The sequence below is a fragment of the Mus pahari genome, chromosome 8, assembly GCF_900095145.1.
Source record: "Mus pahari chromosome 8, PAHARI_EIJ_v1.1, whole genome shotgun sequence".
NCBI classification, from domain to species: domain Eukaryota; kingdom Metazoa; phylum Chordata; class Mammalia; order Rodentia; family Muridae; genus Mus; species Mus pahari.
In genome coordinates, this window is record NC_034597.1 from 86,445,978 (window position 1) to 86,458,604 (window position 12,627).

General features: G+C 35.7%; 1 protein-coding gene across 2 annotated transcripts in view; it reads right to left on the minus strand.

The window, feature by feature from the left end:
• Positions 1-797: 797 nt before the first annotated feature.
• Dach1 (dachshund family transcription factor 1) overlaps positions 798-12,627 on the minus strand; it is a 385,477-nt gene continuing 373,647 nt past the window's right edge. For both annotated transcript variants that reach the window (XM_021203188.2, XM_029541759.1), the window contains one exon: positions 798-3,551. In XM_021203188.2, coding sequence (XP_021058847.1) covers positions 3,514-3,551 — 38 coding nt within the window. In that variant the 3' untranslated portion in view covers positions 798-3,513. The remainder of the gene's footprint in view (positions 3,552-12,627) is intronic.

Sequence of the window (12,627 nt, forward strand, 5' to 3'; positions counted from 1 at the left end):
ATCACTTAACTCCCAGGTTTTTGTGGCATTTTAATGTAATCTTACTGGCATAAATAGATAAAGACTGAAGACAAAATATACTAGTAATAGTCATATATACATCTTCTATTTTTATTAAGAAAACTATGATTTATTACTTTTATGAATTCACTGAGGTCATTCACTTTGAACAAGAAAAAAAATGAAATTTTCCATTCTCTTATGAATGTTTTCAGATAAGTAACAACCCAATAGATTTTCAAATGATGATTAAAGTAGTTAAAGGATATTGTAATTTCAAGTGACTAATGGTATTATTCTGATGTTATAGGGGAGAGAAAACCATGGAGTTAGAGTCACAGATCCATGCAAGTACAGATATGGGAATTATATATTTTGTTGCATCAACATGTCTGTTCTATGTTATTCAGCACAAGGCTTTCTAAAATAAGAATCATGGGAATATAAGAAGATAAAGGAAAAAGGTACAAATAACAGCTTCATAAACTGAGAAATGTACATAAATAAATCATGTATATGTGGGCAGTTTGCTTAGCTGGCAAGAAACAAAATATGGAAAATCTGCTTGTTAAACAATAACTACAGAGTGTGCTTTTATGATGTTTTCTCCACAGTAATTCATATTAGAGATAGAAGTGGTTGCATGTTAAATAAAATCATTGAGCAATGCTCCCTGAGCTTTGCAAAGAGCTGACTTACGTTGTTTTTAGATGCCTCCCATTAGAAAGTAAATATTCCTTCAAAGTAATGCATCTCAGAAACTATAATAAAGACAAACGGTAAAGTCGCAAGGCGATTTCAGACATTTTTATTAGGAGATTGTTGAAAAGAAAAAGAAAATTAAATACAATAACAGTAAACGTGGTTCTCACATTGAAACCAGGCTCAAATAACTAGGCTACCATAGAAAAATTTCCAATTCTTGCATTATGATGTAAAAACAGATTTTTGTACAGATTTTGTACAACAAAATTCGTAATAACCTTTTATCATTTTTAGAAAACTTTAAATATATAGATAAAAATAGACAATTTTCATAGGTCCTACATGAAGATGAGTATGTTCTGTTCCAAGGGCTTGCATAGAGCGCAAATATGGTTATAATATAGAACAACTAGACGTTAATATTTGTAAGATTACAAAAGCATGGGGACCATAAAATGGGCACAATTTTACTTGCTTACACCAAAACACAAATTTCTAAACAAACCTGTTTAACTAAAAAGAGGGAAAAATTAAGTTACAAACTTACAATAACATTTTGTGAATTGCAATATTTACAACAGGTTAATAAGAGTCTCTTGACATATAGTGGATAGCTTTTTGTGTTCAATCCTAAAATTTCCTTCTATGCTGAATCAAACACTAACGCATTCTCAGAGGTCTTTCACGTACGTCTTTTAAAACTACCCCATTTAACTGGTGACTCTATGCCAGGAGCAGAGCAATGATCAACTCTCCTACCTATGTAAGTTGTAGTCTTAAAAACAAACAAAAAAAACGTGTTAAAAAAAAAAAGTATGACTCCAAACCTTTCTACAAATCCTTCCAATTTTAAGAACTGTAATCATTTACAGTATGTATGTATGTAGGGAAAAACAAACAAAAATACATGTAAGTAAGAATAGAATCTCTTTTGCTCAAACAACAGAACATGACCATGGAAGAATTATGCTCAGCAAACCGTTTCTACAAAGCAGTTACTAACAGTGTTTTAAATTAAAATATTACTCCCCTTTAATGCAAGCTAAAAGAACTGTACACATAACCCTTCGTTGTCTTAAAAAATGAACTTAACCAGTTAATAGCAAGTTACAGCCAAGAATTAGTTATGTTTCAGAACTGCAAGGAAGACCTAAAAATTACAGGAGCTCAGTGACACAGAATCCATAATTGGAACTTTCTTTTTTTTTTTTTTTCTTAACCAAATAATAATTACCCAATCAAAACTATCTTTAAACACACTGATGCTAGCTGCTTTAGATTTTTTACTGTGTTTTTTTATGGTAATAAAAATACTATAATCACAAAATTTTAATCTGACAGAAAATCATAAAGTGTAGAGCAACTGCACGGATTCCTGTAAGTCTTCAGAAGGGTTACTCCCAATGTGTAAACACAAAGGTAACTTCAGCAAGTGAGAAGCACTGTTTGCAGCTTTACTTCCAGTTATACACACAAATATGAAAACGCATACTGTAACTTTCAAAAAGACCGTGAAAATAGCACGTAGCCCCCACCCCTGTTCCCTCTGAATGGGCTGGGAGGCACAGCACAGTTTAACTTCATCACTTGGGGCTACATGGTATTGGACCAATACACCAAGGGCTTATTAAGTTTTGTTTTTCAGCAACATTAACATAATATGACATTAACATATAAAAATATCTCTGGTGTTTTGATTTACTGGTCAGCCACAATTCATCCTCTGTAGTGGAGTTTGGGGCACTCACTAGGGATCAATATACAAATAAAAATGGCTGACAGAATTCTGATGTCACCAGATGTATAAGATCTCATTCATTAATACTGTGACTCCAGACAAATATTTACATGCCTGCATGCGTTAAAACCAGAAAGACATCTTTCTGACCAACAGGGTGACAAAACATATTTTCTAAAATTTTCATCTCCTAAACGCTAGTATACTACTGCATACATAATACCTTCCTGTGAGTTTTATGTTTATATACTGTACATGTGACCAACAGTTTGAATAAGAAGCGACATTATTATTTTTAATCCTATATACCGCTACCAGTTTGGAATGAAAACATGTTATATTTATATATATATTTTTATATATTTTTATCTTTAAGAAAAAGAGACCATCAGTGAAACCGTTTGGCTTATATTCAATGCTTCTTTTTCAGATATGCAAAATGTAATTTCATCGAGTTGTTAACGTCCATTTGTTGGACTTCCAGAAAGTATATGAAAAGGTCTTCAGGACAAAACCTGCAATTATAGAGTTTAAAATTGTATGTAACAGAATACTCTCACTCCCCTCATTCCCCCGCCCCCCAGAATACTCTATGACCCTTAAAAGTTTATCCCATATATTCTTGCTGGTTTCTGTGGGACACAATTCTGTAAGTCTGAGTGAGCACTGCTACAAAGTCTGTTGATGTGCTCAGTTACAGAACTGTCAGAAGAGGGAAAAAAGGTTCATTCCATTAAGAAGAAAAAGAAAACAAACCAATGCTAGGTCTCCCTCAGACCCGACTTTAACTTTGTACACAAGTGTCCAGCAGCACAGGCGAGTTATGAACTGTAAGAAGTTTGATATGTGTACATTTACAAACATTCTCAGTCTCTGGTATGAACCACAGGTGAAAAAAAAAAATCAATGGAGGAAACTTTTCTGCTTTTGTGGAATACTTAAATGATAAAGAACGCTAACACACAAAACTGAAGTTCTTTTATCCAGACTTTTTTTTTTTTCCTGAACTTTCCGATGAAGGTCTGCCTCCAGAGTTCTGTTAGATGATGGGTTTCTTCAACAAGGAATATTCAGTACATGACAGTAGTTTTCAAATACAGTCTTCCATCTAAAACAAATGATAAAAGTAATTAATGGCACAGTATTCGAGGGGCGTAGGAAACATGAAATTTGGTATGAAATTCTGGTTTTCTATTTTACTTTCACTTGCTTAGGATGTAACAGTTTTCATATATTCTAAAAATTAATTTCATAATTACATGAGTTCATAGGATCAAGAAGGATACAGAATTTTTAGTTCTCATAAATATATATTTGCTACAATGATATCAGTTCCAGACCACTCAGAAAATAGATAAGTGTATGTGTGTGTGTGCATTACTGATATGCAAAGCTAGTGACTTTCTGCTGCATGACAATTACTTCCACCAAGCTTGCAGAACCAAATTTTCTGAGAGCGCACCCAGGTGTATCTCCATCATGAAAGTCGAAGGCTCTGCTCACTCTCTAGTGGTGTTGTTAAATATGCTATGTGAGGTAACTATTGTGCACATGTGTTACTATTTTCATGAAAGCCACCAACAATATCTAAGCCATCAATAGAGTTGTTTTTCCTTTTTTTTTTGCTATAGTGAGATGAACTGAATAAATACAAGTTAAGATGTAAATATATTACTGGAGATAAAATGTAATTCTGTGGGAAATAAAAAATAGTGAAATCTTGGACATATTGTATAAACTATTTGAGTGAAACAGAAATAAAAATAAAAATAAGAAATTAATTATCCAATGTAAAATATAAATAAAACATAAGTGCATTTTTCAGCTATATTATACTCTAACCTGCCCCTTCTATGGGACACACTTCAGATGTATGTAAAGTATGACAGAATTTCAAGCTTTCACATCTACACGAAAGGACGCAATGATCAAAAAGAAATCTTTGCACATGTTGAAAAATAAGTAAATATTTGCAAAGTGTCTGGTGTTTTCCAAACTCAATCTACAGGGAAATAGAAACAACCTATAATAGAATGCTAGAAAAGTATTTATGCATCTCACATAAGTGCTGTACACAATCCATAGCAGGTATAGAAAATAATTAGTACAAAACTTCTTTCAGTAGTAAAGAATTTTTAACTTCATAAGAATAACAACTTGGCCAAATTCCACATTACTGTTACAGTTTACATTAGTATAATTTGCAGGTAGAATATTACTTCCATGGTGACGTGAAACATGATGACCCTGCCCACCCCACTCTACAGTAGCAATCAAGCTTCATTTCGTCTAGACTAACTTAGCCTATTTTTTATGAGCTCAGAAAGTTAGTTCTCTCTCCATTCAATTTATTCTTCTTCTCCTTCCTATTCAAATTTTGTAAATTAAAAGTTGTCTGACTTTCATTTGCCAGTCCATACATCACCCACAAACTGCTGTGAACCTCTAAACTGGTAATTCCAATGGAAAAAAATAGTCATATATCTGTTCCTGCCAATACTAGAAGCAGAATGATTATCACCATGCTTTTCTTAAATGTTTTGATGTAGCATGTGTCAAGCTTCTTAAAATATATATTTATTACATGAATGTGTGCATGCATGCATGTGGTTTTGTGTGTGTGTCTGTGTGTGTGTGTGTGTGTGTGTGTGTGTGTGTGTGTGTGTGTGTTCCACCATTCATTTGGGTATATGGTGGGGCTGTCAGTGAACAATTTTCAGGAGCCAGTCTTCTCCTTCCATCATGTGTGTTAAAGGAAATGAATTCAGATCATCAGGTAAACACCCTTATATACTGAGTCATCTCACCAGTCCAAATGTTCAACCTTTGAAGAAGCAATTAATATGTGTTAAAAATTAATCAGGATGTTACAAAGCTTATATTTAATCATTTAAATAAAACTACTACTGAATATTGAAACACAACCCCTATATTAACTGGGTTCTTTTTGCATGCCTTTGCATGTTGGTATGTGTGGGTACCCTATATTTATGACTGCATCACCGAGGCCAGAAGAGAGTATCAGATCTCTTGAATGTGGAGTTACAGAAGGTTATGAGCTGTCTGACTGAGGTGCTAGGGACAAAGCTTATATCCTATGGAAGAACAGGAAGTATTCTTTATCCCTGTGCAAACTCTCCAGTCCTAGGGTTGGCGTTGTGCACCATGCTTCAGTTATAACCCCAGTTAGATAACCTCCTGCAAGTATCCCACCAGCATGGTCTGTATTGTGTTTATGTAGTACTGTGTGTTGTAGCCACAGGAAAACATCTAATCTTGATGCTGAGTAAATTCTACCCAAAGTAATGCAAGATACGCAATTCAGAAGAATTTACTATCTTTATATAATATTAATATCAAAGAACTTATTAATAGGGATTTACTTTAATATCAAAGAAATTAGTAATAGTGATTATTATCAGTAGAGCTAACATTTTCCCAAGCACATATTGTGGGAAAGACACATTGGAGGTTGTTAAGTCTTAAGTGTGGAGACATATTGGAGAGTAAGGTAGCAGAGAAGGTTGGGAGGTGCAGAGCTAACACTAAGGATATTTGAAAGGTCCATGTGGAAATTTACTATTTCATAAACTTCACACACATGCTCATGCATGCACATGTGCGTGCGTGCGCACGTGCACAAACACACACACATATTAAAATAGAAGAAATTGATTTTCTGTTTTCCTACATGAGAGACAAAGTTCCTTTCTGAAGACAGGAGGTGGCAAATTAAAATCCCAGTGCCAGATGTGTAAACTTCCTCCCAGTTAAGGTTGACCTAAAGATCTCCTGAACAATCCAAGCTATTGCCATGGTTACCGGTTGCCTACCATATTGTTATGGTAAGACCCCAATTCCTCAGACACTACACATTTTACTGACATGAGACAGAAAAATTAAGTTGGTATTGATCAGGTTCCTTCCTTTATAATACTGGGAAGTACTCTGCAGGAAGCTGGAGGAACGGAAGTCATCATGGCCAGTGTGGTAAGATACTCCCATGCATATAACATGTGGATATGTTTTCATGGCACATATGTATGGGAGTTCCTGACTGCTGTCTGATTGGATATAAGGCCAGCGCCACAGAAGGAAAGGTATACCTGATCATGTAAAACTAGTCAAGAACACATGGCTTGTAGGTCCCAAGAATGGACGTACTTCTATTGTTTTTCTAAATGGACATAGCATCAAATTTGTCCTTCTAACTCAAATTTCTAAACCCATAGAATAGTGCTGCTCTTGAATTTGATCAAAGTTACTGGTTATAATGGACAGTGTTTAATACCAAAACTCACAACTGGTGAAGCTTCAGGGAATATGTACCTGTGAAGCTCAGCCAAAAATGGGACATTTACATTACCCTCTACCGACTGCCACAAGATTCACAGACCATTCTGGAAGAGTAAGCAGGTAAGACTGGAGGATAAGTGTTTTCTGAATATGGTAGCACCACACTCATCTCATGAACTCACATGAGCTGTGATTGGCAGCTCAATACTTGTATTAGATTGAACCAGCATGGAGTGAAGGATACCAGAAGTCCCTCACCCCACTAAAAGCTACTGACAGTTGATGGCTTCTGGGGAAAGAAGATTCAGTTTTGCTAAAGGTCTCATGGTAGGTAGACTATGCTCCAGTGGGTAACCACACCCATGAGAATATATATGGGCAACACAAATAGGACTCAGGTTATTAAAATATTTGGAAGAAGAAATCTATTTCAGAGCAATTTGGGGACTTGGATTTAGGATGACATGGATGTGATATAAATACCTTGAATGAGCAAAATAAAATTCTAAAAGAATTGATAAAATTATTGTTGTCTACACATTCCTTTAACTAAAAATACAGATGTTTTTCACTGTTTAACCCAAATGAGGATTGGAATTCATGAGGAATTTTAGTGTCTCACAAGGTATCACAGAATAAAAAATAGAAATGCAGTGATCTTATAGTCATAGGATACAGATTCTGTGACTACACCATTATGCATCCTTTACTCAACTAAAGACTGGAAGAAATCCAGAGTCTCTGACTTGAACTTTCTGCTCAAGGCTCATTCATTCTGCTCTGCTCCAGGGTCTAGGCCTTCCCTTTTGTCTGAGTAGCTTGTAATCAAAACTGGAGTTCTTATATTCCAGTTTCAATAAAGACAGCCCAGTTTTTCTGTGACACAATGATTATTTGCTTTTGTATGGGAGGTTAATATGACAGCAAAATCACCAGGCTAAACTTTGTGCATGGGAGTACTTAATTAAAAAGTCTGTCCTAATTAAAAGCATTTGGGAGTAGGGGTTGAGTGAAACTATTTAAATTACAAATTCCTAATAGTTTCAAAGTTCATTGTGATTTGATAGTTGCAGCTATAATTTGGTATACAAGAAAGTATCTTGATCACTGAATAGTTTATCACAGGTGTGTAGTTTTGTATGCTGCTTATTATTATGCAGATTTAAATCTACACATAACAAAATGAAGAAATCTTTTAAATATCTTAATAAAAATGAACTTGATTAAGGTCTTGCTTTATTCGTTTCTTCTGAAAATTGAACACAGGGCCTTGAAATGCTAGGTAAATGTTCCAGCAATCTAACACTGAATCTAGTATGACCTCAGAGTTTAATACTAATGTTAAAAATCATAAAATCAGACAATATTAAGTTTATGGTTTGTGGTGGTTTGAATATGCTTGCCCCAGGGAGTGGCACAATTAGGAGGTATGTTCTTGTTAGAGTAGGTATGTCCTTATTGGAGGAAGTGTGTCGTTGTTGAGGTAGGCTTGAGACCCTCCTCCTAGCTGCTTAGAAGCCAGTTTTCTCCTGTTTGTTTATCTTGGCAATAGGATCTCCTCTAGCCCAGTTCATGTCAAACTTACTTTTAGTTGAGGATGCCCACTTATTTCTGATGGACCCGCTGACTTTCTTAGTGGTGACATTACAGGCATGTGTCACCATTCCCCTGAGGATTTACAGGGTGTTAAGGCTCAAACGCAGGACTTTCTCCAAGACCTTATCAAGGTCCTTCTTCAGGGGAACCTGGCTACCACTTCATTCAAGGGGTTCTGGGTCTGCAAACTGGCTCAAATCTGGAAATTTATTCGCTGACTGAGATTGCTTCTTGCCTTGATCCAATGCAATCATTCTATCTATTTCATGCCTGGAAACACCATGACTGATTAGCCAATACCAAAGGTCCATATGAGTCATGCCATTATAAAATTCACCTCACCTCTTCTCACCATTATGGCCTAGGTCACTATGAACATTGTTTTGTTTACTCTGCCTATTATAATAACTATGATCACCTTGCCTCTGGTGATTCAGTGCTGGGACCTGGCCCCTGCTACCTCATGACCCAACCAAATCCATTACATTTATTTAATTTATCCAGTTGAGCAGCAGCTTCTCCAACTCTAAGGTCTGGCACAAGGGAAAGGGCGACAACAAAGCTCTTCAATAGGCTGTTGCCTCTTCAACCATTTTCCATCTTACAGGATTCACGAAGAGCATGTCTTCTGTGCCTTCCCATTGTGGAGGATTAGTTATATGTGTACCTACTCTAGAATGAGGTCCATGGTGGAAGAAACATAAAACTAGAGCAGGCTTAATCTTCCTCTGAGTGAAGATTCTAGGTTTAACATGTAAGCTTGCACAGTCAAATTAAAAAAAAAAAAAGTCAGAAGTTGGTTTGAATGGTTGGCTGAAGCGTTCATTCAAGATGGTCTACTGAAAAGGAGTAGAAGATGCCGGATAGTCCATGGCTTAGTGTTGATGAGGGGATGTTAAGGCAGCGAAATTGCATTATGCAATGTCTCGGTGTAGCCCCCCATTGACTCATGAGTTTGAGTAAGCCGTTCAGGGCCATGAAGTGTAACGTCATGGTTGGAATATGCTTGGCCCAGGGCATGGCATTATTTGGAGGTGTGGCCTTGTTGGAGTAGGTGTGTCACTGTGGACATGGACTTTATGGACCTCATCCTATGCTCATAGCCACCCATTGGATGGAGCACAGGGTCCCCAATGAAGGAGCTAGAGAAAGGACCTAAGGAGATGAATGCAGCCCCAAAGGAGAAACAAGAATATGAAATAGCCAGTACCTCCAGAGCTCCCAGGGACTAAACTACTAGCTAAAGAGCACACATGGTGGGACTCATGGATCTAGCTGCATATGCAGCAGAGGATGGCCTAGTAGGACATCAGTGGGAGGAGAGGCCCTTTGTCCTATGAAGGCTCTATGCCTCAGTGTTGGGGAATGCCAAGGCCAGGAAGTGGGAGTGGGTGGGTTGGTGAGCAGGGGAAGAGGATAGTAGGTGTTTTTCGGAGGGGAAATAAAGAAAGGGGATAACATTTGAAATGTAAATAAAGAAAATATCCAATAAAGAATAAAAGAAAAAAAAAAAAAAAAAAACCTCATCCTAGATGTTTGGAAGTTTCTTCCCTTAGTGGCTTTCAGATGAAGATGTAACACTCTCAACTCCTCCCATACCATGCCTGCCTAAAGTCTGCCATACTCCTGCCTTGATGATAATGGATTGAACCTCCGAACCTGTAAGCCAACCCCAATTAAATGTTGTCCTTACAAGAGTTGCCTTGGTCATGGTATCTCTTCACAGCAATGAAACCCTAAAGAAGACATGGATTTTTATATAAAATTAATTTTTTATGAATAAGGCGTGAGCAAAAGGGATCTGCTACAAAATTTCTATCTTTGTTTTGTGCTTGGAAAATAAGTTTAGTTTGGGGCCTAAGTTTTGGTATGTATTATTATTTGAATATTATTTATAAAGTTTAATGAAAACTTCCTTTTCTACTCCACATGCAAAAAACCTCACTATGAAATAAACATATGTTTTATAAATCTAGTGAGGTATACTCTTAATCACATACTTTAACATAATTTCATAACAGAATGTAACATGTACGTGACAATAATTTCAAATTGTTTTATTAAGTCTTAAGAAAATGTCATTCACCTTTGGGTGAATATCCGTACAAGAAGTGCATTGTGAATAAGTATCACAAAGAAAAGGAGGAGGAGATGTTTTAGCTTTAAGTAGAGATTCCCGACAAACATCTACCAGGATATCTTCCCTACCTATCTTCTGCATAAGGGCTTTAAAAACTGTATATCTTATGAGGAAGTAGCTTTATTAAAAATGGCACCTACGTACTCAAAACCCGTATGAGACACGTGTAATCTGACAAAGACTGCAGCTTTCACGAAACAGTTGTATCCACACATGCTTTACTACCCTGGAGTGGAAGAAAATATTAACAGAAGAAAGCAAACACAGAAAATCGTATATCTACAAAGTTTAATATTTGCGTAAAGAATATGAGGTTAATATAAAATATGTTAACCTGAACCTTGTCTCAACATAATGTCTTAATCATGTGAAGCAAAGGAAATCAAAACAAGCGATGAAAACAAAAGTTAATGATTCATGTGATATTTGATAAGACAACGAAAGGAAGTCAAAATAAAAGCAAACAAACAGGGACAGATGGGAAGGATCTTTGTCAAGTCATAACCTCTCTTCTAAAACCCCCAAAGGAAGAGGCTAATTAAAGAAAATATTGTTTCTTGCTTTTTTATAATTTTATATTTAGAGTAAGAACATTCTGCTACTGCTAAAGCAGAAAGGCAGAGACACAAAGTCTACATTGAACATGAGAAATATTTTAAGAGAGACGATGTTCAGCACAAGTCAGTTTATAGGAGGATACTGAGTAAACATAATTTCTTCTCATGAAATGCAGATAGCAACAGTGCAAGTTATTTCCAGATGTTTGAATACTAATATATCTGAGGTTAAGTCCCAATATAATTAAAAAGTAAAAAATGAATAATTTTGTAACCATTTTTTTAAATTGTAATTAAAGCTCAAATCTGAGAAATCAGAAGCCCATAGAACTGGATCATATTTGAGCAGAATGTACCCTAAGTCTTGTTTGTGTGCTTTTCACAAGACCAAGTAGTAATGCTCCAGCAAACAGGTATAATATAAAGCCCAAAGGTAGAACATTAGGTTTGTGTAATTTCAATAAACCAGTAGAAGTAGGTAACATATTATTTGGTAGACTAATATGGTACACAGTGTACATCAAGTTGGAATAAAAATAAAGTGAATTTGTTACTAAGCCAACATGCAAATAATGTATTTTATTATTTATTGTTTAGGAAGTTTTGGGCATCAAAGCCATGTTCTTTGACAATTTGTCTACTGTTCATCTTTTCACATGAAAAAGTCCTTCCAAAGCACTTTACCATAGAGATAACCTTAGACTCTCACATATAGCTCTTGATGGTGGTTAAGCATAAGAATGAAAATTGCCATTAATGAAAGTATTCAAATACTTTTTAGGAAGAAAATGTATAAGAGGGGACACAGGCTAGTTTACAGAAGGCTTTTAAAAGCTATAGTTCATAGGCTGATGAGAAAAATACCTTTAGACACACAGTGAAGAAGAAACTGTCTTTTCTGTAAAGAAACTCAAGATAAGCATTCATTACAAACAGATATTCAAACACTGACAGTTTGAGCCTCTGAAGTGTGTGGAACTACACCTAGGGATCCTCATGGATGAACATCATTTCTATATGGAAAACGAAACAGTTACATCAGAAACAAAACCTGGACTGGAGAATTTGTAAAGAAGGTATTTTAATGGAGATGGTTAGACACCGAGAAATGAAAAGATTAAAAATGATCAGACAAACTCCTGGCATGACAGTTTCATCTACAACTGACCTTGTCTTAGAGAGGAAGCTGACAAGAGTCAGGCAGGTTGACACTCTCTTTGGGTTAATAGGAATTTATTTCCAAAGGAAAGATAATTCTAGCTTGCTAAACATTAAAAGTATCTTACAAAATAGATAATAATCTTTCTCTGTAATTCTCTGTGATTATAGTTGTCTTAAAGCCATATTGCCATGGTGATGATGATGATGATGATAATGATGATAATGATGGTGATGATGATTTTTTCTCGCAATCTATTTTCATGTACAGGAGAAAATATGCCATTCTACAATTGATATTTTACTATTTAAAGGAAGTTCTGTGAGACATGTCTTAGCATCACTGAATATGCTCACATATACCATGTTTCAAGTCCATTAGAACTTAAGTAATTTTTATAATCACTATCACAGGATTTGAACAATTTTACTATCAA